Source organism: Podarcis tiliguerta (genome assembly GCF_965153285.1).
Source record: "Podarcis tiliguerta genome assembly, chromosome: 1".
In the NCBI taxonomy this organism is placed as follows: Eukaryota; Metazoa; Chordata; class Lepidosauria; order Squamata; family Lacertidae; genus Podarcis; species Podarcis tiliguerta.
Window position 1 is genome coordinate 58,553,264 of NC_139534.1, and position 27,767 is coordinate 58,581,030.

At 44.7% G+C, this 27,767-nt stretch overlaps 1 protein-coding gene across 1 annotated transcript; it reads left to right on the forward strand.

The window, feature by feature from the left end:
* The first annotated feature begins 758 nt into the window (after positions 1-758).
* LOC310666727 (ras-related and estrogen-regulated growth inhibitor-like) lies at positions 759-27,767 on the forward strand. The gene is made up of 4 exons (XM_083418012.1): positions 759-1,238; positions 18,131-18,187; positions 20,924-20,997; positions 23,114-27,767. The coding sequence occupies exons 1-4, from the start codon at positions 1,142-1,144 to the stop codon at positions 23,597-23,599; spliced, it is 714 nt and encodes a 237-aa protein (XP_083274138.1). The 5' UTR covers positions 759-1,141; the 3' UTR covers positions 23,600-27,767.

Below are 27,767 nucleotides of genomic sequence, written 5' to 3' on the forward strand. Positions count from 1 at the left end.
ACTCTCTTTTTTTGGCACCAGGTGAACTCTCTCTCCAGCTCTCTCTTTAATTCTCCCAGGCTTTCAAGATGTGCTTCCAGGGCTGATGGAATGTGTGCAAGTGACCATGTGAAAAAGGCTGTTTGTTGGACACTGACACATACCTGAGGAACATGTATCTGGAAAAGAGAAATGTGCAAACCTTTACCATGAGTGTCTCCAAGACCCTCAAAAGAAAGCCAACAATATGGATTCCAGAGCCCAGTCTGCACTTTTTGCATTCAGATTCCCTCAAACCTCCTATCATTCTTCTGCCAATTTAGGATAACACTTCACACATCTGATGGTATGCTTATACACTACAGAGATCATCAACTTTTTCAGACCCCTGGACACATTTGCAAATGGGAAAAACTGCATTGGGCGCTACACACACAGCACGACCTATTATATTAGCTACAATAAAATTATTCAAGCCTAATCAAAGTGAGGAGGAGGGAACGATGCGGGCATCACGGAAAGCCCTGTGGGCACTTGTGCGCCCATGGGCGCCACACACGGACCAGTCTCTAAGGGGCCACAATACTCTTTTATTGTTTTGGCTGCAATTGACCTACCACCACACCTCTGGAAACCATTCAGTCAAATAAGCAAGAGAGAGGCGCGCTGGCAGCTGCTGCTGCTGCCCAGAGATGGGCTGTGAGAGCAGAGCAGCTCCCTTCGCCGATGATGATGATGATGATGTCACGGCCGGAGTCCTTCCTCAGCTGCCCTGCCTGTGACCCTGGAGGGAGCAGGAGAGATCCGGCCGGCAGCCCCTCCGTTTCCTCCTGCCCGGGGCGGGAGTGCGGCCAGGGCCTCTGGGGTTCTCTGAGGCTTGCGGCTTGTCTGCGGGTTCAACCTCGTGGTCTCGCTGGGACCGCGGGGACTCTCCCCCCGCCCCGCGTCTCCCTCTCTCGCACTTGGCGCTTGTGCGACCCCGGGAGGAGCGAGCGGCGGCGCACCCCAGCCCCCTCCTGGGCGGAGCTCGCCGCTGCGCTCTTGCGAGAGCCGCCACCGGGACTGCTGCGCGCTCGCCCGGGCAGTGGCGCGGCGGAGCTGGAGCCGACGAGGCGCGCGGAGATCGCGGCTACTGATCCGCGAAGATCGCGCCGGCTTCGCCATGAGCTTCCCTCGGCCCTTGCGCCGATCCGTCAGCCTGAGCTCTGCGCGGACCCTGAGGCTCGTGGTGCTGGGACAGGGCGCCGTGGGCAAAACAGGTACCGTCCCGTCCACTCTCGTGGGTGCGGGTGTCCTTAAGCACAGGGGGCAGGGGGGACGTTTCGCCACTCGAGCGCCGATCCTTCCCTCTCGGGGTCCCTTCCGTCTCCACGTGGAGGGCCGGCCGGCAGGGCTCTCTTTCCAACCCGTAGAAACCGTCCCCTGCAGGCTGCGCTCCCGCCATTAGCGCCAAGAAGAAACTTTCCGGCTCGGCTAAGATCTTCTTCCTGGGTCTCGGATCTACAAAAGACGCTGACTCTGAGACAAGCCCTCCTTTCCCCCCGAAACACCTTAAAAAATAATCTCAACAGTCCCCAAACTAAGCCGCAAAAAGCAGGGGTGGTCCCGCTGCCGCTCTCTCATCCTTCCCCTCTAGAAGTTAAACTCCCCGCTTGCAAACAGAATTTGCTGCTGGAAAAGAGGGTCCCTTGTCAGTGTCCCCCGGCCCCCCCCCGGCCCAGTCCGCTACCCTTCCTCATTTACGAACACTTCTAACGCCTCGACGGGGCAGCCCCACCCGTCACACAGACGTGGGGGTTCCGCGGACGTTTCCCCGCAAAGTGTGGCCCCTTGAACCCCTGTGAACCTGCCCGAGCCAGTAGGGGAAAGAGGGTAGAAGACATGGCCGCTCGCCCTTCTTCCCACTTCCCCTGCTCCGAGTCTCAGCTCGGTACCTGGTGAAGGACCACCTGGAAGGCACTAGGTTGGCAAAGGCTGATTTGGAGGGTTGCAGGCTCTCCATGCCTCAGATAGACTCCCCAGGCGTCAGTTGATGTATATGTTAAACTTGCAAAGCAAAATCACCTAGTCAACATCTGTTTTAACAGTCAAGGAGTAATTGGTTTGTGTGCAGGGATCTCAAGGACTGCCACTGCACTGCTCACCTCGTCCAGCCATCTTTACCAGGCTCCCAGTGACAGGGAAACCTCAGATAGCCCACCAGAAATTGCCCAGTAGTGGGCTACAGTTTGGCTTAGTGTGCATATTGCCTTGCATTTCTTGCTTTAATTACTTTTGTCATTTAATCCCACTCATCCTCAGGGGAGTGCAGGGCGGTGGTGCAGCTGTGTTGTTTTAGACTTCGGACTTAATGGTTTCATGTACCACAACCTCTTTAGACAATGATGTGCATTACTTCAAAATGTGACAAGCCAGTCCTGCTGCATTCGGGGTGGGAGGCTTCTGCTCATTGTGCTGAGTGGGGTCCTGGACGTCTGTCTCAAAGCCATGCCTTGATAGCACCCTTGGTTCAGGGAAGCATATATGCCGTGTCTTCCTAAACAACAACCCTGTTGGGTAGGATGGCCCAAAGCCATATGTGCTTCATGATGAGACAGGGATTGGGCAAAGTCAGACACTCTTATCTGCTGCGCTGCCCTGGTTCTCCATGAAGTTAGGCTAAGAGACCTATGGCATGCTTAAGCCCACCCGTTGAGTTTTATAACCAAGGAGGGAATTGAAATGGGACATTCTGAATTAACTTAATAGTTCTCAGAGTACTTCCTACAAAATGTGCCCCCACCCCTTGTTGACATCGAGAAAGTTGTAAAATGATGTGTGAAAGAAGTAGAGGAAAATGCCTCCTTCAGCTTCTTTCATGTGCTCAAACATGGGAGGAGATCAAAAGGAAGGGCATTTACAAAGCAGCTTTTTCATTCAGAGGATCAAACGGCTCAGGACCACAGTATCGCAATACTGTCCCTCTGTGTTCATCATCTGAGGCTCTTCTTTGTGTGCCTCCTCCATGTGAGGGTGGCAACACGAAAACAGGCCTTTTCTGTAGTGGCTCCTCATTTGTTGAATGCTCTCCCCTGGGGGGGTTTGCCTGGCGCCTTCATTATATATATTTTAGGTGCCAAGTGAAAATATTCTTCTTCAACCAGGCCTTTGGCTGATTAATATTCTACAGCCTTTTAAATGTGTCTGTGGGAAGCAAGGGTTATTGTTTTGTTGTTTCTGTTTTAATTATTCACTTGTGTTTTTACCTTGTATTTTATTCTGTGAACTGCCTTGAGATCTTGTGATGAAAGGGCAGTATATAAATTTAATAAATAAAATAAATAAAAAGTCAAGATCCTTTGCAGGTTGAAAGAACCTTGAAATCCCATCCCCCACCCCCGCCACACACATACAATTCACCGCTAGATGGTTGTTTCAACAGACCCATATAGGCATGTTGCACATTTCCCTGTGCAGTGGGATGTTCTGGGGTGTAATTTCTTTGGATAAAAGAGCACTGGAGACATATGATGCCTTTGCAATATATGCTTTATTTACAAATGTACAATTAGAGTATAGTTGAAAGCAAGCAGACTCCTGAAAACAAATAGCAGATTCCCAGAGGCATAGCAGATTCTTAGAGATCTGTGCACTTCCAGTTTTTCAGATAACTAGGAAAAGCTACATAAGACTTCAGTGCTTTCATTTTGGAGGAAAAAGAAACCACAATGCCTCCATCCTGAGCGTGCTCTTAGTTTAGATGAAGACCCTGCACTTGTGCTCTCCTGGAAATTGCTCCCTCCTGGCTGCTTTTTGTCATTGAATGTGATGTTTACTGCAAACAAAACCAGTGGGCAAATAGCAGCCAAGTAGGTGATGGGATCTGGATCAGGAGCACCTCTTTAGATAAGGATTCCCAGCTGCTGTAACTCCAAAATAACAGCAGCTAGGGTAAGCAAGCTTATGTTAAACTACTAATATCCTATGTAGTTTGGCCCTAACTCTAGCTAGAAACTCTCAGTGGCTCTTTTCCTCTTCATCCTTCTGTGCCTGTCCATTGTTGGCATCCAGTCAGAATCCATAAACTGGCTGGTTCCTGTTCAGGAAAATAACCCACAAGCAATTGGAAAAAAAAAGTCTTCTTCCTGAGTACTCATGCACAGGGCTCAATCCAGCCAAACTCACAATACCCCTCCCCTATCAAGAGATGAGTTAAATGCTTGTGGCTGCCAGCGTTGCTCAGTAAAAGACAACATAGTATGTTAACAAAAGAACAAAGAAAATGCAAGACGATACATGACATCATCAATACATGTTTGGTTTGTTTCCTCTGGACTAAAACAAATTAACTCTCACCATTCAGATCACCAGTATTGGCAAAAGGGCAATGTCTAACCTTTGAAGAAGGCTCTTGCCCTGGGCATACCAGTTTATATCCTATTTAATTTCATGTTCATTAGGATGTCCTCAGCCACAGCCAGCCCCTCTCCTAGTCCTCCGTCACTTGGGTGAGTTTCTAAGGTGAACAAAGCTAACATAACATGACGATGCAGAGAATCTCTTTGTACTGTTTTCCTAGAATTTCATTCCAAGAAGAAGTATCACCTAAGGCTTTGTCATTAACATTTGCTATTTTGTAGCAGGTTTGTATTTTTCCCAGGCACCCACTAACCCCCTCCACCTTATACTATGTATGTAATCAAAACACTTATTTCTGAAAATGCCACCCCACAGTTTCCCCTGGTGAGTATAGTATTTCTCTTCATCCAGAGGCTGCACAAGAGGACTCTGCTTCTGTTGCTTTTCATGCTGCTTGGCAAAGGATCCAGACACAATGGATGTGTGTGTTGCACAGTTTGACTGCAACGTAGCTGATTTCTGTTTCACAAATAGCTGGCACGGGGGAAATTGTGGGGGCTGAGTCAGCTCGGGAGCATGGTGAAGTTATTTGAGCACTCAAAGTATTATTAAAATGATACATATATTGTTATTCTGAGATTCCCATTGTGGACATTTGTTGCGGGCTAAAAAGTGAGGTTCAAGTACAGGTTGTCTCTTTAATCTTTAACAGGGCCTTTTCTCTTTCCAACTGCTACCTCAAAGGAGTCACTTATAATGGCAGGCTTAGATTTCCACTAGTTGTCAAAGCAATGATGTTAAATTAAGCAGCCCTATAGGAATGTGCCCACACCAAAGGGAGGAATTCAGCTAGCGAGTCCCATCAGCGCAAGACATGTGTGATGGGGCTTCTCCTTCAGTGCCTACTTGCTGCAATGCCCTGTGAAATTAGCTCTGGGTGTTGGTAGCCAAATTAGATTTGGCTAATCCTAGAGGGGCCCCAGCAAAGCAACTAAAGCAACTTTAGTCCGCACTGCTTAAAACATTTGGGTCTAGCAGACCCAATTTGAGTAGCATGACTCAAATTGATTATATATATATAATCAATATATAAAGTTTGAGAGTCAGTTGCACAGATGTTGTAAAGGTGTGGTGATCTGTCATGGAACAACCCCAGATGTTGAAGAAGATAGCAGTGGTTAGCCAGACCTTGTTGCTGGTTGTAAAGGGGCCCCCATGACAGTTCGAGTTTCAGGACCACCGAAATGTGGGTCTGCCACTGCCTGCTTCCTCAGCTTTATTTGTTTTGCTACCCCCTTGGTTTCCTGGCCTACAGTGTCTAGGTCTCCAAAGCCCCCTGAAAAGTTCATTCTTTCCCTTCCCAACAGCAAGTAGCCCCTTGTGTTCCTCGTCCTGTGTGAAGATTTGATCAGCTGAAGGGACCTTTCACATCTGTCCTAAGGATGGCCCAGTTTGCCAACATTTTATTGTTGACAGCTCTCCCCATCCTTGAGCAGCAGATAACCCCTGTGTGTGGCACGGAAGAAACAGGCATCATGAAGTTTTAAACTAGTATATATAAGATTTCCTGATGAAACTGGGAAAACATGCTGAGGCTGAAAATACAACCAGGTTTCCAGTGTTAGGTTTCAAAGAGTGCTCCTTTCCGATTAATTTCCCTTGCTTCAGGAAGGAAGGAAACTTCACAATTCACTGCAGATGCAATGTGGTTTCCCTAATCATAGCCAATGCAGGTTTCAGTGCTTCGGCTGAAGATGCCCTAATAAAATTGTCCGCTTCCCCATAGAGTGCCAGAAGTTGAATAGCAGGTTACTTTCTTTGATGTAAATGAAAATGTGCCACTTTAATTTGGAACTTTCAGAGGGGTGGTCATGTTAGTCTGTTGCAACAGAAATAACTTCTGGCAACCTGGAGATCAACATATTTATTATGGCTTAAGATTTTGCGGATTAGAGTCAATTTCATCAGATGAAATCCTCAGTGGATAGGTGCTTATACATTGGTGTAAAGGGTACGGGGGGGGGGGAGAGCAGGTGTTGGAATCAAATAACAATGCAACGCAAAATCTGTTGTCTGTGACAGTTACTTGGAGCATACATGCATGTAAAACAAGTACAGTGAGCCCACACAGCAACAGTAATTGTTGGCTTTAATTAGGAAAGCTTGAAAAAAAGTTGAACAATTAAAGTTAACCTTTTTGGTGGTGTAATTTTTTATTACATTTTTTAAACATTTTCACAATAGTAAAGGTAAAGGGACCCCTGACCATTAGGTCCAGTCGTGGCCAACTCTGGGGTTGCGGCGCTCATCTTGCTTTATTGGCCGAGGGGGCCAGCATACAGCTTCCGGGTCTCTGGCGAACCAGAGCAGCGCACGGAAACACCGTTTACCTTCCCGCCGGAGCGGTACCTATTTATCTACTTGCACTTTGACATGCTTTCAAACTGCTAGGTTGGCAGGAGCAGGGACCGAGCAACGGGAGCTCACCCCGTTGCAGGGATTCGAACCGCCGACCTTCTGATCGGCAAGTCCTAGGCTCTGTGGTTTAGACTACAGCGCCACCCACGTCCCGTGGTGAATAATCTTCATCAAATAGTTACATGGTTTCATAAACCCTTCTGCAGGGTTTATACTTACACCTTTTCAACTGCATTTTATCCTTATCAATTAAAGTTAACATTTTAGCTGAGCTCTGTATTTTGATATCAGTATATAAATATGGGAAGAAGTCTCATTTTAATCAGTCAGCCAGTCATTTGATTTGTATGCCTGTTAAAACTATGGTCAAAGCAGCTTACAGTATTTGAAGGATTACATAATTACAAACAACAAAACAAAAATAAAACATCAAAAAGTAAACAACCAAACTTAACAATTTCTATGTAAATCATAAGCAGATATAAAGTAAAGATACAAAAAATTAATAACAGCAACAACCCCCCTACCTACAAACCCCCCTTCAGTGGCCTCAGCTTTCGTAGCTGGCCCTCCCAGTCCACATGGAAAATGCCAGCAAGGCACAGCCAATATGGACTCACAGCCAATATGGGTTTCAGTAATGGGAGTGATCAGTAATTTTGTTTTAAAAGGCAATCCAAACAGATAATTTGGCAACAGCAGCGTGCACTGCTCACCACTAAGGGAGGCAATCCACAGCACTGATGTATTTATTCACCTTTGCAAATCCCCATATTGCATATACTGTACACAAGTGTTGAAGCATGTCTCCCTAGGAGTTGCATTCATTGAACATTTAGACTAGGAGAGTAAAAAGGAATTTCACAGAAAGAAGCTAGACCTTGCATTGCTCCCATAAACCACATTGAACGTCATAAAGTCCTGAATCAGCAAGAGGTTCCTCATGGGTAGAGCCACTGTGTGTATTCTCACCCCCTGCCCAGCTGCTTGCTTGCAGCATTGAACAGACTCTTCTGCATAAAAGTTCTTACTATTGAGTAATTGCAAGTGGGATCTTCCAAAAAAATAAATAGCAGACGGCAAGTGCAGTTGCTACTATTGTCACTTGAACATGTAGCTCATTCAATTACTTCCCCCAAAGAATCCCAAGAATGGTAGTTTGTTAAAGGTACTTGGAATTGTATGAAGGGGAAACTACACCTCCAAGATTCTCTGGGGGAAAGCCTTGTGCTTTATATGTGCATTGGATTCACTTTAAATGTATGGGGTGGATCTGCAGATACTTTAGTCAAGGGGGAAATCTAGAATGTTTGAAAAATTAAAAAGTAGAAAATCCCAAAGAATTTAGGAAGCAGAGAAGTGTGGTCGACCTGGACATTCTCACCAGTCAATTTTAGCAGTGTAAATCAGTTACTCTTTATGATTTCAACCCAGGAATGGGGAACTTATGGATTCCAACTCCCACTTGTCCCTTGGCATGGGCGTAGCCAGGATTTTTGTTGGGGAGGGCAGAACCAATGGGATTGGTCAAGTTAAGTATTTCTACTGTTTTACTTGATCTAGGGGGGCAGCTGCCCCTCCACCCCCCTTGGCTATCCCCATGCCCCTTGGGGATCATTACCGAACCATAGGTGGATCCATAAGGTGGATCACAACATCTGCAGCACAACATCCCCCAATAATAATCAGGAAGTGGTTTCCAAAATGCATGTTTGGACTAAAGGTGAAGGTCTGAAAAGGTGTTTGACTGATGATCTTGCCCAATATGATCTACTGTGTTTGGCAGTATTTTTCCAGGGTCTCAGCTAGAGATCTTTCTTTGCCTTCCCATCACAGATAAATTTAACTGAGATGCCAAGGATTGAGAGTAGGACCTTCTGCATGCCAAGCACGTACTCTTTCACTCACCTACGCCCCTGTCCTGACATTTGTTTGAGTTGTAGCTTGTAGTGGTAGAGAGAGAAAAATACTAAGACTTTCTAAAACCAGTACTGGTTATGGCAATTTACACTTAGACAGGCTGTCTAGAAATGTGGAAAAAGCCTTTCTCATGGCTGGAGCATAGAATTGGATTGTCTAGGAGCCGTGGGGAGAGTGCGAGTCTCTGCTCATACCTTATTTTACTGAGATGGAGGCCTGATTCACCTGGTCATTTATGATGTAGGAAAGAGGTGCAATGCATGATGAACATTTACGGAAACTCCAGGATAAAAGCAACCTGCTGCTTAACACCACTTGATTTTATAGATGTTTTATTGTCAGTTTTGTAATTGCAAGCCACCTGGAGACCTTGTTTACAGACAAGCAAAAATAAAGACTAGATTATGAAGCGTAAATCTAAAGCTGTCAGAGTAACTCAAGTGGAATAGGATTTGCTCTTACTTCAAAATATTGACCCAATTAGAACTTTCCCACTTAAAAACTTTTTTCTCAATCTCATTGCTTAAACTACAGGCAGAACTGAGCTTCTCTCTATATGAATCTCACCACCATGCAGGATGCTTTGATCTGTGGAGCGGAGACATCAGTCGGATCAGCTGTTCCCTATAAAAACGCTAGTGTAGGGGTGGGTAACCTTTTTGGCTCCACAAGTGAAATTTGTTAGGTGCGCAGGGCTACCCAGTTGTCGGTCAAATGGCATCGCTGCATTGTCTAGCCCAGGCTTCCTCAACCTCAGCCATCCAGATGTTTTTGGCCTACAACTCCCATGATCCCTAGCTAGCAGGACCAGCGGTCAGGGATGATTTGAACTGTAGTCTCAAAACATCTGGAGGGCCGAGGTTGAGGAAGCCTGGTCTAGCCAATAAATGCTCTAGCTGAAAAGGTTTAGTCATACATAAAGACTGGACTTGTAAGTAGCTTTTAAATGGCATGTTATCTTGTAACAAATTTCTATCTAACAGTTTTTAATAACTGTTACTGCATTTGACTCCTAGTAAAAATATGCTTTCAGTCTTCAAAGCTGTCTTCTAAAGACGCACTGCCCTGTGTGGGTGGGGCAAACTTTGCAAGGGCTGGTGTGTGGGTAGCCTCTTCCATTTCTGCCGCCTAAGGCAGCTGCTTCACCCTGCCTCATGGGTGGGCCTGCCTTGGCCCTACCTGTCTTGGCAAGCAAGTTTCAAGGAGCCCTGCCAGTGGGCCTTTGAATCTTCTCCATTAGTTCCAGAAGCAGGACTTATTTTGCTGCAGAAACCCTCTCTCTCTCTCGGCACTTTCCCCAGAATCATTGGATTTGCTTAACCGTGTGCATAAGAGTCCGACATGACCAGACCTTTGTTTGGAGAAGTACAAGGATGAAGTGCAGGTGGGGAGGGTGAGCAGAAGAAGCTCCAAGTTGCAACTTGGCAACCCTAAGGGCACTAGTTTGATCTAACCACAAGGATCTCTTTCAACAGGCTTTCGTTTATTATGAGGCTCTTGGTAATAGGATATAACTTAGATAGTTGGATTTATTATATTTTTAAGGTGTTTTTTTTCACCTGCCTGGAGCTCTTGAGAGTAGGATGAAGGGAACAGAAGTAAGTCACCAAAGCTAATCTACTCTGTAAAGGCTCCTCATTTTATAAAGGCACCCCAGCTTGATGTGCCTCTAAAACCATTAAGTGTTTGGTTTATCCATCAGCGCCCACACCACACTTTCTTTAAATGTTACCTGCAGCAAATTCTGCTCATGTTCAAGATGAATAGTTGGGCCTGGTCTCCGTGTCAACCTCCGCCTCTCTGGCCTTGACTCCTTCCTTGTAATAGGGCCTTCTGTTGTTGTGTGTTTTTCCCCCTTGACATTTTTAATCTGTTTAATTGGGTTCTTAATATAGACCCATGCACTTTAGCTTTGGGAGTCTGCCCAGTTCCTGCTATCGAAGCAGGCACTTCCCAGAACTCTAGATTGATTTGTTCCACTGTCTTCCCCTTTGCCAGTGAAATCCTTAAAAGATGCAAGTAATTACAGGCTGCTGCATTTTGTTGCTTTACTCACCTGTAATATGGCACTCCATGGGTTGTCATTTCATAGCTATTTCTAGAAATTGCTTTCGAACTAAGCCTGACCCTCCTCACCCTGATGTTTTCCTTTGAGTCCTCTTTTTGCTCTGCCATACGGTCAAGACTGAATATATACCTTTCTATAGGGCAGAATATTGTGGTGATGCAATTGTGCGGAATGAGGGGTTTGGGGGCTCCCCTTTATCTAGTTTCCACCACCAGGTGAATATCTGCATCCTCCCTTGCTTCCAAATTGACTTCTTAGAGCACGCAGCTTGCCATTGGGGCTGTCTCTTGATCCAGAACTTCCCCCAGGGCCCAGCTTTACCGTTAGGCAGAGTGAAGCAGCTGCCTCAGGCAGCTGTCATGAAAGCGCAGCAAATGTATTCAATTTCTTGCAATGTCACATTGTGTTCAATATTTTTATTCACCGCGTAGTTTATTTGCACATTTTTAATGTATGTTTTATTGTTAGTCTCCATGGGCCTTCCCGTTGGAGGGCAAAACAGAGTAAGCATAAATAAATTACTTTTTTTGCAAATGCTAAAAACAAATACCAAGTTTGGGCTGTCTGGTTTCAAGGGGTGTTCTTGTTGCTGCTGCATGAATCATATTTCTCACTTATAACTTTGGAATTTGTGAGGAGAAACATAAATTCAAAATCTCTGTTCAAATGTTACCCATGAAATCCCACTTCTACCACTAAAGCCAGGGGGAAAGCATATTACCTTCAGCAAGCACATAAAGTGAGGAGGGCAGAAACACAATTGATGATACATGATTGGCCATTCTTGGTGGTGGGTCAGTTCTTTAGGGCAGTGGGTCCCAAACTTTCCACCTCCCCAAGGACCACTTGAAAATTGCTGAAGGTCTTTATGGACCACTTAATAACATTTCTCTGTTGTAGCAATCGTAATGTGCTTTGCTGTTTGATTTTCTTTTTCATTTGATTGCTTTGTTTACTTCTTATACATTGCATTTCCATAGAATTCAAAACAATAAAAGACAATATGAGAAATAAGAGGAGCTCAGAGAAGCTTCCCTGGCTGGGAAGGCGCTGCCTGCAGCCTCCTTATGCCAGCAGACTGCCTGAGCAGATGCTTAACTATTAGTCACTTTAGCTGCCACTCTGCTGGGCATGTCCTGGACCTTGTTTAGTGGTCAACCAATCCTCTCCTTGATAGACTCCAGGTTGCTCCTGGGTCCTAGTGCCCATCCTGTCACTGTTTATGTGTGCAAAGTCTGCCAAGTGCTCTGTAGCATCTTGAATTGATCCAAATCTGCCGCCCCTCCCATCCTGTCGCTGAGGCACCTCCCTCACCGTGGCTCATTATTAAGCCGGCCCTGATGTTATATATTGGTTTTACCATGTATTTTTGTATATATTAGAAATGAAATGTTTAGAATATGAAAAATCCAGTGCTTTAAGTCAGCACTGTCTGATTTCAGTCAGTGCCCACTGTGCCACATAACTCTGTTTAAAATAATAATAATAATAAATTTTATTTATATCCTGCCCTCCCCAGCCGAAGCCGGGCTCAGGGCGGCTAACAACAATAAAACAGTACAAAAGTACAGCACAAACAACACTCTAAAATCATTCATTATAAAATTAATTAATTCAAGCCACTGGCAACCATTGGGCCAGAGCTCTGCGAAGATTGCCGATGGAGGGAGTCAGGCTGTGCCCTGGCCAAAGGCCTGGTGGAACAGTTCTGTCTTGCAGGCCCTGCGGAAAGATGTCAAGTCCCGCAGGGCCCTGGTCTCTTGCGACAGAGTGTTCTACCAGATCGGAGCCACGGCCGAAAAAGCCCTGGCTCTAGTTGAGGCCAGCCTAACTTCTCTGTGGCCTGGGACCTTCAAGATGTTTTTATTTGAAGACCGTAAGTTTCTCTGTGGGGCATACCAGGAGAGGCGGTCCCGTAGGTACGAGGGTCCTAGGCCGTATAGGGCTTTAAACGTTAAAACCAGCACCTTAAACCTGATCCTGTACTCCACCGGGAGCCAGTGCAGCTGGTATAGCACCAGGTGAATGTGATCTTGCAGTGAAGACCCCGTAAGGAGTCTCGCTGCAGCATTCTGCACCCGCTGGAGTTTCTGGGTCAGTCTCAAGGGCAGCTCCACGTAGAGCGAGTTACAATAATCCAGTCTGGAGGTGACCGTCGCGTGGATCACAGTGGCTAGGTCAGGGTGAGAGAGGTAAGGAGCCAACTGCTTAGCTTGGCGGAGATGGAAAAATGCCGCCTTTGTTGTAGCTGCAATCTGCGCCTCCATGGAAAGGGAGGTGTCGAAGATTACACCCAAACTCTTAATGGACGGTGATGGCACTAATTGCGCCCCTGCAAGAGATGGGAGTTGCCCCCCCAATCCCATATTGGCAGCTTGCAGACTCAACTGCCTGATGCTGATTGGACTGGCTACTAGAGCTTCTGCCAGAGCCCAGCCTTACAGGTGAGAAGGCTTATTAGAGGGCACGTCACCAAGATCCCCTCAAACCCAAAGTCCTAAAGGAAAAGCTCCTGCAGGTATTCCTGGGCAAGGCAAGATGTTTGTTCCTGCCCATTGGCTCCCCATACCTGTAGTTGCTTCATAAAGATAAAGGTAAAGGTACCCCTGCCCGTACGGGCCAGTCTTGACAGACTCTAGGGTTGTGCGCCCATCTCACTCAAGAGGCCGGGGGCCAGCGCTGTCCCGAGACACTTCCGGGTCACGTGGCCAGCGTGACATTGCTGCTCTGGCGAGCCAGAGCCGCACACGGAAACGCCGTTTACCTTCCCGCTAGTAAGCGGTCCCTATTTATCTACTTGCACCCGGGGGTGCTTTCGAACTGCTAGGTTGGCAGGCGCTGGGACCGAACAACGGGAGCGCACCCCGCCGTGGGGATTCGAACCGCCGACCTTTCGATCGGCAAGCCCTAGGCGCTGAGGCTTTTACCCACAGCGCCACCCGCGTCCCAGTTGCTTCATAGATGAGTGCAATCACAGATACAGATTTATGTCTCATTCTTAATAAGAAATCTTGCTTAAGCCAACATCTATTACGGCTATTTTTACAAACAAACAAACCCAGTGATATGTGTGAATTGGTAACGGTGATGTATGCCCCTTGCTGCCCTGATTTTTAATGTATCTTTTCACATGATGTGTTAGCACCAATTTCTCTGGTAATGAATTCGTGACTGCACATTTCTTATCTGTGGAGAGGATCATGTTAAATATTGAGCTATATATGCAGATGTATGACACGGTGTTCTGGATGGAAGAAAGATTAATCTGGTGATGAGTCACTTCCTTCCAGCCAGTTTCATATTTACTTTTAAAAACAACAACAAATTTATACTGCCTGTCTTCCATTTTGGATTTTAGGGTGCTGTAGAATCCACTAATCATAACAAAAGCAGTAATAAAACAATAAATAAAACCCATTACAGTACATTATGCATTCTTGGGTTCACAAAAAGAACCTTTGGCAACTTCTGTGAGGAATTGTTGCTGGTGTTGCTCTGTGCTACCTAGAAAGGACAGCAGTTTGACATGTCCTGACATTTCCTGAGGCGGTTGTGTTCCTTTTTCTTTTCTTTTTGTGGAGAAAATGTCAATCTGCTGAGTCCATCCAGTACATACCCTTAATATCTCTACCTGTGGTAGTCCGTGGTATTGTGACAAATTGTGTCCTGCTCATCCACCCTAAGATGTGTGGTATCCAAGGCCAGCTGGGTTATTTTGGTACTTGAGGCAGAAAGTCCCACAAGTGACTGTCCCACAAGCACCTCTCCCCCTCCCTGGCAGCACAGTTTTGAGGAATAACAAGAGTAACAGCCAATGCTTTGTTAACAATTTTCTGCCCTTCCATGACACTCAAAAGTCACCTCCCTGGGGCAGCTGCTTCCCTCTACCTAAGGGCAGGGCCAGCTGCATGAGGAGAGCGTAATAACCATCACCACCTTTTTTTTTTAATGTGCCTTTGGACATTTGGGATAAAACCAATGATATTTCTACCTCTTACTACCTGCAGAAAAGTTTTGAAATTGAACAAGACATGAGCCCTAAAAGTATTAAGAGTAGCCCTGCTGAATTAGCCCAGTGGCCCATCTAATTCACCATCCTGTTTTCATAGTGGCCAACCTAATGCTAATGGGGTGCACAAAAGCAGGACATGAGCACAATGGCACTCACCCTTCTTGTGCCTCCTACGCTTGGCATCCCGGCTTAAAAAAATTGTCTGAACTCATTTTAAAGCTACGCAAGGTGGTGGCTATTGCTACATCTTGTGGGGCTTTTTCAAGATATACTATATATATATATATATATATATATATATATATATATATATTAGTGAAACATCTTTATGCCACTTTTTCAAAAACACCAAAGCAGTTTACAAAAAAATCCTCTGAAAGACAAAAGCATTAATAACAAAGTTAAAACATATAATAAACATGTATGGCCTTTTCAGATGCACTGTATAACATTCCTGGCTCCCTAAACCATGGTTTTGTAAGCCAGGAACAGCTGTCTTGTCTATACACTCTTCCTTTGCATCCTGACCTCCTCCACTGACTTGGATGATGTGATCCTAGTCTCGCCATGTCTTAAATGGGGGGACTGTGTTTTAATATTGACTTACCAACTAGGATCCAAAGCCACAGCTTTATCCTGGAGGATGATTATGAGGAGTGGGGGGAAGCATACAGCCCCAGCGCTTTCTCCTCGCTTAATGAACAAGGGTTTATTGAGCAGGAAACGTTGAACCTCAACTGACCAAAAAAACTTGACGAAACAAGAAGTCTTACAACCTTTCCAAAAGGACAGCAATGTAAGCAGTTGCATAACCTCTGTGGGACGGAGGATGCAAAGCTTTGGGACTGCTACTGGAAAAGCTCCATCCCAAGCTATTACTGTCCAAACCTGATGTGTGAATGAAGCAGATTGTATGCCATCTAAGTAGAGCTCTGCTGGCAACTGGTCTTGTCTGTGTATAGATGGACCTTAAAATACGAGGGCGTGCAAGATCTTAACATGCTTTTGGGTCCTATTAGCATTTTCTCAATTGAATTTCCAGGCTCTGTTGTCCTTGGCTCAGAAACAAACACCGTGCGGCTACCGTAGCTCTTTCATTATGGGAACCTTATTTCTAAAGTTACTCCCTAAATGATGGGGACCCACAGAGTTTGTGCTTCGTCTGGGCTATAACCACATCTCCCTTTCACAAACAGGAGCCCATCCATCTCTTTTTCTGCCTCTCTCAGCCTCTGCCAAAACCACCTACATTCTTTAACCTCCCAACCCTGTGTGTTATCTTTGTCTGCAACTCTTCCCTCTGGCTGGCTGGCTGTTCTGTACAGAGTTCTCTGAATGTGTACTTGGAAGGATAACCAGTGCTTGGATAATCCAGTCCTTTGTGTTCTCTCTGGCTGTAAGTGATAGTTTGGTCTGTGGTGTGTGTTTACTTTTTTCCTTACCCCTAAACTTAGAAGAATGAGCTATATGGAATATGAAAGGACTCCTGACTCCTGCCCACACAAGGCAAATTATGTGCAAATTATGGTGTCCTTTTCCCCCCTTCTTTAAAAAAAGAGTGTATGGAAACTGTTATTCTGATGGGTTCAGTGCTTATTTCCTTTGTAAGTTACTTACATTTTATACTTTTACTTAGATTTTATAGCTTTGAATCTCTTATATGCTGGGAGATAAGACAATAGCAGAAAGACTAGAGAACCACAATGTTTTAAGGACCCTATTGGGGCAAATTACTGCTTCAGCAGATGCCTTTTGCTCCAAATTAATCCAGCACAAAAGGGATTTGAAATTTAGGGGCAAGCAAGGTATCCCAGATGAAAGGTTTTCCATTACCCTGGTGTATTAGATGATCCCACATCACACTCTTTTTAGACAGACCAGAGAGTGGGTGCACATGAGAAAATAAAAATTATCTCCAAATGGTTTTATTTTTGCTCCCTCTGCCTACCCAGCTATAATGATGGAAAGAAGACCTTAAGTTTTCATGACTCACTCTTCTATTGTGTAGTAGGAAACAAGGCAAACTCCCTCGGGGACGAGCAAAGGGTCAAACCAAAATATCTCCTCCTGTTCTCCCCAGAGTGATGGGTACAGATTCCCAGGCATAAAGGCTGTGGGGTGTGTGTGTGTGTGTCACGAGTGTGGCATGTTCGCTGTCAAAGGCATCTGGTTAGCTTGCAGAGCAGGGAAGAAAAGGGCTGCAGGCTACGTGCAGTCAAGGCGGTTTCCTGCACTGACAACTTTGCCTTGTCCATTCTCGCCCTCATTCGAAATACTCTTCCCACCCTCATTTTGAGAGGGTATGCTGTATCTTCACTGCAGGCTTCGACTTGTACCCCCTTCCCCACCCTGATGTTTTTTGTCTCGGCTTGGTGTTTTGCTGCTTCTGAGGCCACACTTCCATATTTTAATTTTAGGTGTTGGGTGGGTTACAGAGAAGGCTTTTGCTAGCTTTTTGAGAAGAGGCATGGCTCATTCTTGCATATTATTGTCTCTGTGAGAGAGACAATATTGTCTTTGAGAGAGAGAATGATGGCTACTTCCCTTCATGTGCTTTAAGAAACACTGGTTGGCAGATCCAATGTCAGGATTAACCTCTACACGCTGTTCCTGGAAGAGCTCCAGATTAAAGGATGTGGGAGCGCTGGATTGAACTGTACAGTGAGCCTCCACATGGCTCCACTGGTAGCATTCACACATTCCTTTCTGCCCACCGCATTCCAACCCTGACTGTTCCTGAGTTTTGGAGAATGAGCCACCATTGTGCTTCTTGTGCTTAGCAATATTGCAAGCTACTCAAAAGAAAGTTTGGAGCCCAGGAAATCTGGCACTTACAGGTCCTTTGGTGCCTTTTCTATCCACCACCTTGCTGCCTCTACCTGTTTACTTCCGAAGTAAATGCTCATTGAAATGCTCATTGTGACACTATGTGTGTTTTGGAGTTCCATAAGCTCACAGGACTTTGTTCAAAAGTAAATTCCACTTCAGTTTTCATGTGGGAAGCTTCTAAGAAAGTGCATCTCTCTCTCTCTCTCTCTCTCTCTCTCTCTCTCTCTGTGTGTGTGTGTGTGAGAGAGAGAGAGGATGCATTTGTTTATTCCAGCCCATCACCTGGAAGTGCACCCCTTTCATTATCTTCATTTGTTTTCCCCAAAACCTCCCGCCATATGTCTTGTCCTTAAGACTCACCCACTGATCGGTTCCTAGGTGAGGCTTTCCCAACTGGGTGTCCTCTAGATGTCATCCCTAACAACAACGAATCATTGCTGGTTGAGGGGGATGGTAGTCCAAAACCTTTGGAGGTCATCAGGTTGTGGGAGGCTGCTGTAGACTATTGCTATTTCTGTATTGGTTTATTCCATTAATCATGTTTCCTTTTCCTTTTTCCAATGAAGCTTTGACAGTGAGATTCATCACTAAGCGATTTATTGGTGATTATGACCCTACTCTAGGTAAGTCTCGCTTCTGGCTTATGTCTCTTGTACTGATTCAGAGTGGTGGTAGATGGTTTATTATTATTATTATTATTATTATTATTATTATTATTATGGAGAGTTGGCTCCAGCACCAAGAACAATTGCCATTTAGCTCTCAAATACAAACTGTTTGAAGGAAGTGGTGAGGCTGATAGTTTAATGATAGTGCACATGCTTTGCATCCAACAGGTTCCAGGTCCAATCTCCAGGTATGGTTGGGAAAGACTTTTGTCTGAGAACCTGAAAATTTGGTGCCAGTCGGTGTTAGATAATACTGTGCTAGATGGTCTGGCTCATTATAAGGCAGCAGCCTATATTCTTATGATGGAATCGGGGAGGCTAACTAGTGCTGCTACTTTCATACAGCAACAATGGACTCTCTACTTGGTGAAAATAATGTCAACGATTGGACAAGATGCTATTGTGATGAGCTGAAGGTTTAGTGCAAAGAGAACCTAGCACTTTGTTCATTTCTCCATTGCCATCTTGCTCCATTTACCAAGCAATTACATTCTAGAAAATGCCTTGATATTGGACCAATCAAGCTGAATCTCCGCTGGGCTGAGTGTCTGTTCTTTGAATATAATAATAGAGCAAAGCACCATCTGAAAATCCTTTCATAGTTCCCCAGAAAGCCTACTTTGCCTCCAATTCACTAGTCATTTTGAAAATTTAGGTCATTATGTACATGTTGTCATTTAGCCTAGAGAGGCTGACAGTCTCCCATCTGCAAGGGATCCCACCCCCACCACACCCCAATTGTCAATTTGGGAGCAACTCATGGAAAATTAGATTAATACCTGTTCAGTCCTACATTTCCTCATTTTTGTTTTCTTTGATGGTGGAGGTATTCTGCACAAAAGCAAGAGCTATCCCTCCCCCAACCTCCAGACTCTTCAGATCAGGTACCTAGATAACATGCATGTGTCCTGAAATTACTGCATTTTCAACAAGGCAAAGAAGCCTGCCTTGGACAGAACTGGAAGCTGATAACTCTGAAAAGAGATGGAGTGATTTGTGAGGTGTTGGGCTTGAAGAACTAACAGGAACTAGTTTGGGATACTGGAGCCCTCAGTAAGGCTTCCTGCTGTGTTGTTGTAATAGCAACATAAACACCTCCATTTGGAGTTACATATTTAGAGATTATGCTGCTAGTCCATCTGGCCTTTTGAGGATGGTGTGGGAATAACATCGTGTGGGTTGCAGCTTCCTGAATGGTTACTAAAAAGGTTTGTTGGTGTTTTCTTCTTTTTCATCAGAGTTTTCCGCCCCTCACAGCTGAAAAGCAACTTGCCATTTCTGTCTTGTCTTTTCAGCATTTTTTATTTTTGGGCTGGGTTGAAATCCTATGCACACTTTTTTTTTTTTTTTTTAAGGAAATAAGCCCTTATTGAACACAGTGAGGATTACTTGCAAGCAAGCATACATAGGATTGCACGGCATGTCACAGAATCCACTGTGCACAAATTTGGCTGATCTGTAGAATTCAGAGAGGGCTGTGGGTGGGGAGGGTGAGCAGAGGGAGAGAGAGAATCACCTTTAATCTTTTCCTTTTGACAGAGAGGCATAATTGCCTGCCTTTGGGTGTATTATTCTCCTCACAATGTGACTAGACAATATATGGCACGTCCCCACCCTTTAATCCACAGTGCATATGGACAGGCTCCTTTATCAACACATAGATCTTGAGCAGGAGAAGAATGGCCCTCGAGGCCAAGATGACTTAATAAGGCTTGTGGGAGCCTGGACATTTCATAGTTAGAGGGCATATGAGGTTTCAAGGTGAGAACAAGGTGTTTGGGAAGAAATATGTTGCTGTGCACAGCTGCCATTCAGGGCATCTTTTGTTCAATAGGTGGCCTTTTCTGCCTTCCTTGGGCTGAGTTTTGCCAGAACAACTGGTGCGCTTTCATTTTAATTCACTGGCAAAGTTCCCTTTACCTTCATGGTCCTTCCCCCACCCCACCAAGACTAGTCCCAGAATTTCTCCATTTTGAAGCTTTAGCTCACACTGCAAACAGGAGGCTGGGCTCATAATGAACTTTCAGTGATGATGGGCTATATTTCTGTCCACAGTCACAGTGTGGCCAGCTGCCATTGCAGGTAACAGCCTGCATACTACAAACCTCTCTGTCCATTTGCACACACACACCCCAATCTACTTTTCATCTCTCCTTCTGGATCCTCACACTTTTAGTTCCTCTCTCCTTCTACATCCCACCCTTCTCTGAGAGCCCTTGTTGTGTCTGAGGTGAGGCAGGGGGCATTTGGGAAGGGGCTCTTCTGTTTTGGCACCCCACTTGTGGAGCTGTCTCCTTTGGAAGGCTCACCTGATGCCCACCAAAATCCTTTAAAAATAAATAAATTATTGGGTTTGAAGAGTTTTGCCGTCTGACTTTATCTGTTCAGTAGCGGGCTGTGGTGTTTTCTTATATTTTGATTGTAAACTGCACTGGAAGTTCTTGAATAGAAAGGTGGTATATAAAAATTAATGATGAGGTTAATAAAAAAATACAGGTGCATAAGATTTCTCGGCAGCGCAATTCGTGTAGGGGGGTTTTCATGCTGGGCTGTGTACTTGCTTGTGAGCAGAATCAGGAGGGCAGACAAAGGAAGAGAGCACTCTCCACTCAGCTTACTTCTAGCTTTTATTTTTAATTCTGCTCTGCGCATATGCCAGCGGATTTCTCATACATGTTTTATGTTCCACAGAGATGATTTATAGGCACACAGCTGTCATCGATGGAGAGATGGTGCATTTTGAAATTCTTGATACAGCAGGACAGGTAAGGTTCTGGTCACTATATCTCAAAACAAGGGGACTGGGAAGGGGCCAGAAAAAAGCCACCAAAATTTCCCAGAGGGCTTGGGCTATAAAATTTGGGGCCATAAAATTTGAGGCTGTTTATCTTGGAGAGAGGAAAGGCAAGTAAAGGGGAGACATGACAGAGATGCATATAATTATGGCTGTTGTGGACAAAGTCAGTAGAGGCATTTTGTCTCTCTTTCTGATAATATCAGAACCTGGGGCCATCCAGTAAAGCGGAATGGCAAGAGATTCAGGACAAACAAAAGGAAGCACTTCTTTCCCCAGTGCAGAGATAACTTAAGGAATTCACAGGCACAATATATTTTGACAGCCACCAACTTAGATGGCTTTAAAGGGGAATTGGACAAATTCACAGAGAATGAGACTTAACAAAGGCTATTATTCATAATGGCTATATTCTGCCAACCTAGCAGTTCGAAAGCATGTCAAAGTGCAAGTAGATAAATAGGTACCGCTCCGGCGGGTAAAGGTAAACGGCGTTTCCGTGTGCTGCTCTGGTTCGCCAAAAGCGGCTTAGTTATGCTGGCCACATGACCCAGAAGCTGTACGCCGGCTCCCTCGGCCAATAAAGCGAGATGAGCACCGCAACCCCAGAGTTGGTCACGACTGGACTTAATGGTCCGGGGTCCTTTTATATTCTGCTTCTAGAGGCACCATGCCTCTGAATACCAGTTACTGGGAAACAGTAGCAGGAAAGGGCTCTTCCCTTCCCTTCAAGCCTTACTTTGCTGTTGTCTTTTTAATCAGTATTTTTAGGTTTCTTTTATGCCCAAAAGCGTTCAACGTGGCTTAGACAAGATAGACAAATCCAAAATAGAATCAAACTATATAAAAAGACAGATGCAAAGCAAAAGCAAACATTTCCAGCCATTAAAAACCTCAGAGGCATCTGGTTGGTTGCTGTGCTGAACAGGATGCTGTGCTAAGATGAACCATTGGTCTCATGCTGAAACATAAACTAATAATAAAACGGTGGAGGTGGAAGCTGGATGTCCCCGTACCTACTTTCATTCTGTAAATGAAGTGGGCAGTTAAATTGCGTTAAAGGGTAAGTAATCCCACCTGGCTGGGTTTCCCCAGCCCTAAGAAAGAGAGTGCCCTAAGAAATATGTTTCTGAGATGTAAACAGTGTAGTGGCTAAAAGGGTGCGCAATGAGCCTGGAAATCCCCGGACTAAATTTGTGTTAGTTGTGAACTTACTGTCCAGCCAGTGTCTCTTAGCCTTGACCCCTCTACTGGAATTATACTGACTGATCTCACATAGTTGCTGTAACTTTTATTCCGATAAAAAGGAGCCAATGTGCTGGTTACATGGTTAGAGTGTTGGACTATGACCAGGAAGATCTAGATTCAAATCTCTACTTTGGCAAAGTCTCAACATGTTACTGGAAAAAGGACATTATCTATCTATCTATCTATCTATCTATCTATCTATCTATCTATCTATATCTATCTGTCTATCTATCTATCTATCTATCTATCTATCTATCTATCATCATCTATCTATCATCTATCTATCTATCTATTTATTTATCTATCTATCATCTATCTATCTATCTATCTATCTATCATCTATCTATCTATCTATCTATCTATCATCTATATCTATCTATCTATCTATCTATCTATCTATCTATCTATCATTTATTTATTTATACATACATACATACATACATACTCTGCCCATCTGGGCAGCTTCCAACACAAATAAAAATGTAATAAAATGTGATTGATTGTTGTTGGAGCCGTGGAATGAAATAGCTGGAGACTTGAACAGAAGTTCTTCACATTACAACCTTTTGTTGCAGGTCCCACTTGTGAGTTTATAATTTCATTCTCTCTCTCTCTATTGGCCAAAGTAGATGAATTGTGGCTGACCAAATCTGGGACCTGAATGACCACCGAACAACTGTCAAGTGGGCTGGGTGGGGAATGGTGCAATCTGCAGAGGAGAACCAGTGACCGGAAAGGGGGTACATAACCACCATTGGTCATTGTGTACAGATGTTATGAGCTCTTTGCAAAGAAGGTGCCGTGCTTATACAGATTTGCGATTGGTCTCTCTGTCCTAGGAGGAGGACTCTCTACAAATTGAAGAGAAGATAAAGTGGGGAGATGGCTTTGCTGTGGTTTACTCTGTCACTGACAGGTGCAGCTTCGACGAAGTCATGAGGCTCTGCTTCCTCATCAACCACATCCATTCCAGCCCAAAGCGGAGCAGCGCAAGTGGAGAGCCGCCCGTCGTGATTGTCGGAAACAAGAAGGACCTGCAGTTTGACCGCATGGTGTCCTCTGAGGATGGGGAGAACCTCTCCAAGGCCCTGAAGCATCCTTTCTACGAGATCTCTACCAGGGACAGCTATGAGGAGACGGTGGTGGTTTTCAACACTTTATACAATGAGCTGATGAAGCAAGGTCATTTTTCCCCAGGGTCCTTCAAGAGGCGAGCAGTGTCTAAACTAATGGAAAAGATCCCAAAGATTCATGCCAACTCGACTCTGGCCTCGGGTGGCAGGAGCCTGAGCTTCAATTCCTTCAGGGACTACATCCCGGAATGAACTTCTGCACAGGCCATTGTGAAATGATGGGCAGTTTTCGCAGGGACCAGCTGGAGTTGGCAATGGAGAGTGTGCAGAGCTGGTGAACTGGCAAGTCCAGAGACCTGTGCATTGTTAGGAAAGGTGTTGTTTTCCCCTAACTACCTTTAAAGGCAGGAAGGTCACAGGGTGACCCTAGACCAGCTTTGTGGTACAGCAGTACATAAGACCAACCCGACTTGGTCAGACCAAAGGTCCACTTAGTCCAGTATCCTGCTCTGAACAGGAGCCACAGATATGCTTCTGGGAGGCTCACCAGCAGGATATAAAGGCAATAATCTGCCCCCTTCCCTGTTTCCAGCTCTGGCAATTTGTATACAGAAGTATACTATCTCTATAGCTGGAAGTTCCATTTAGCCATTATGACCAATAGCCATTGATAGACCTACCCCCTGTGAATTTTAAAGCCTTCTTTGCTGGTTGCCATCACCACATCTTGTGGCAGCAAATTCCATAGCTAAGGCTGATGCGCCACATTTTCTCCTTGTAGAGATTAGTCTTCTAAATCCTGGTGAATTGGAAAGGCAGCTGTGAATGTTCCTTTGGTTGCATGGTCTGATTATTCTTTTTGGGCACCCAAGAAAGCAAGGAAAAGTGGATGCCCTTGCCAAGGCTGGACTCTTGATGCGGAGCTCTGCACCAGCGCAGTCTTGTTGAGTCAGCCTTGTTGGAAGGAGGGGTGGTGGGATCTACAACAAGTTTTGCAAAAGGCTGATTAGGATGTGTTCTCATCTTCCCGGCTCTTGCTAGTATGTTATTGCTCATTCCTGTCCATCAGCATAATGGTTTAGGCACCTGACCTTTTTCCATAATGGACCAAGGCCAGTGGCCCCACCAGTTTTCTATACAGTACAGTCAGGATCAATAGAAGAACATGTTGCAAGTGGCTGATTAAAGGTTTGGTTAGAAGAGAGTTCTGTTTACACTGAGCAGCAGTGCCATGTGACTTCATGGCAGGAACCACTGAGGTCACAGAATAGGGAAGTTCATGGAATCGTGGAGCTTCAGGCTGCAAAACAATGCACACTTTCCTAGAAGTGAGACCCACTGAGGACTGTAGGACTTACTTTTGAGTAAACGTGCATAGGATTGCACTGTTAGTGACCAGAAGCCCATTGAGTGTGCCATAAGACAGCTTCTCCCACCACCAATCTTCCTATGTAGTTAGTACCATCAGTATTCAGATAACTGACTTTTTATTGGTGTGTAGATGTCATAGCAGGGAGCACTTTCAAATCTTTCCTCCTTTCCGGCAGATTTTTTTTTCTTGAAGTAGGAACATAAGAAGCTGCTTTAGGGCAATGGTCGAACCAGCCAAGTACTATTTGTCTTAACCAGCAGCCAACTCTCCAGTATCTCAGCTTGGTCCATCGTGTTCATTTCCTGCTCTTTATTTAACTGGAGAAACCAGGGATCAAACCTTGAACCTTCTGCTTGCAGAGCATATGTTGTGTCATTGAGCTATGGCCCTGACCCAAGTTAGTTATTTCTTCCTCTTTTAAGGCTGCATCCATTGTCATGCTAATATACTTGTAGGCACTTGCTGTTCTGGAAGGAAAGATGACCAACTTGTTCCACAAAGGCTTCCATTCTACCGTTCAGCACTGGAAAATAGCATTCTGTTTGCCTCCTGCTTCCTTCACTGACTTCTGTGTAGGCAACTCAGAGAAGCTCTGTGAATTGCAAACACAGATATTTTAGCTGCAGCTTGAGGGGTTCTCCATAGATCTGAAAATAATAAACATATCTGCCTGCTCTTCAGCAAAACCCCAGGGCCATCTTTTGCTTCTTTCTGACAACAAAAAGAACTGCCTTCACCCAACAAGTCTGATAACATAGCTCCTTCTTGAAACCCATTTGACTCTCAGATCCAAACTAAGCATTTTTAAAGTCAGCTTGTGTGGCTTTATAATTACATTTTGTATTGTAAAATGATATGGTACTCTGCTGTTGACTAATAGCTGTGTACAAGCAGGAAATGGAATCAGAGTATATGAGGTGGGCGTGGTGAGAGGAGTACAGCTACAGGTGCAAATACAGTGAAGCCAGAACTAGATGATACTGGAGGTTTCCAAGATCTGGACGCCGCTAGAAGTTGTGGACTACAACTCCCATCAGCTCTATAGCCAGAGCTTGAAAGTTGTAGTCCAGAACATTAGAAGGGCACCAACTGGGCTATCCCTGCCCTAGGCCTTTTGCGGTGGTACTAATCTATTCCTGTGTTTTATTTCAAAAGTGGGCATTGAATCTACTTAAAATGGAACAGAACTCTTTCGTTTTTATCCAAGGTTACTAAAATAAACACTTTCTTAGATTTGTGGCATTGTCAGCTCAATAGCTGCCACCTGGGTTAGGAGCTTGACTCTCCTTCTCCCTGCAGTTTCTAAATCCTAAATCAACACTGTTCCATGGGGCAGCCTGCAGTGATCTCAAGAGAATGAGTAAGTGTGAAATAAAAATCTCTTCAAAGCCCCAATCACAAATCCAGGCATATGTTCAAAACAAAGGCTTAAAATTCTCTCAGAAGGCTTGACTTTTTAAAGGAGCCAGGACTAAAAAATTTCTTTTCCTCTTTTAAGTAGCCTAGCAGAACTATTGTTGGATTGACTGCTAAAGTGGTTTGCTTTCACAGTCAAATGCTATTCTGGTTTGTCTCATGGGTCGGGGGGGGCAGTTATACCTATCTCCACTGAAATTTCTAAGAAGCAAATTCTAAATTAGAGTCTATGTCTGTTTCCACAGGTGAAGGCTGTAGGCTGGAAGATTTTTTTATTTGCTAGCGATAGAGAATATTCAAAAAAGATTTTAATTTAAAGGATGATTGTTTGCATGTGTCTTCAGTAAATTTTCCTGTTGAAGAGGTCAGGAAAGCTGATCCTCATGAGAGCAGCATTAGATATCTGCATTGTTTTATACAACTGTATTCCAGCCACTGGAAAAGTGCATAGCATCCTTTCTGATACCTTCTGTTATTAATGGATTCTGCTGAACCTGTCATGGGAACTGTAAAATGTACTTGCGGTGGTATATAGATTGGATTTTCTAGGAAAGGGGGTGATGATTCACATACATTGCAGCCACCTACACCACCTTCATCCAGGTTTCCAACCTCTCACAGCCACAGAAATCTCACATCCCCGCCAGTCACTGAAAATGGCGGCCACTGTAGTTTTCAAAAAATACACAGTATTTCTCATGCTGCGACTTGATTGGAAGTACATAGTTACTTGCCTAGCTGCCCTTTGCGACAGATAGTAAAATTACCCCCCCCCAAAAAAAAGCAGTTTATGTGCTTCTTCATCAAATGGAAACTTTAATTTGCCAAAATTAAATTTCACCCCCTAAAATGACATGTCGTACTAGAACATAAAAAGCCCTTTTCCTTTTCCTTTGAGGAATCTATGTATGTGCTTCCTGTTCTGTTAAGCAGCTTTCCACCAGCCATGGAGGTACTGCAAGGAACTGCTGCTTGTTTTATATACACGCTCATACACATAAGAGAACTGAAACAATCCTGCCTCAATGAGGGCCTCCTCCCCAAAAGTACAAACCTTGTACAATTGTTTGCTCCACAGTTTGGGGTTCCTTGGGCAAGATATTTAAGGTAGGACACACACACACACGCCATTGCTGCTTCCTACTCACTTTCCCATAGGGCTGGAGGTTGGCAAGCAAAGGAACTGGCTGGGTGAAAGAGGAGGAACAGTATTCATTGCCACTTTTGGGAGAGGGCAGTTAGTGAGTGGTAATAGCTGCTGCTGTTCCTTGGCTCAATGTCACTTGCCCAACTGGATGGCTGAGTGAGTAAACGGATAGCAGCGAGGTGCAGCCACAGGGGACTTGGGGGAGTGGATCCTTGTAAGATACTGGGACCCTCAGCATCTGCCCACGAATACTGGGCAATGGATGGAAATTTCTCTCAAAATGTAGATGCCATTATTTTTAAATACTTCATAATGTATTTTACATGTATATACTTTTTTTCTTGTAACTTCCGTTGCATTTTGTAGACCTGGTGCCAGAAATCTTAACGGTTTGCTGAGGGTGAAGAAAAGCTGCCATCTTCAGCAACTGTTTGTATATGGAGTGGTGATGATTATTCTGTGAATTAAAAAAATAATAATTCTCA

Bases quoted from the DNA above. Each gene is read 5' to 3' on its own strand.
- LOC310666727 (XM_083418012.1), top strand. From the start codon at position 1,142: ATGAGCTTCCCTCGGCCCTTGCGCCGATCCGTCAGCCTGAGCTCTGCG. The intron at 1,239-18,130 runs GTACCGTCCCGT...TTTCCAATGAAG, and splicing joins GGGCGCCGTGGGCAAAACAG to CTTTGACAGTGAGATTCATC. The intron at 20,998-23,113 runs GTAAGGTTCTGG...TCTCTGTCCTAG, and splicing joins TTCTTGATACAGCAGGACAG to GAGGAGGACTCTCTACAAAT.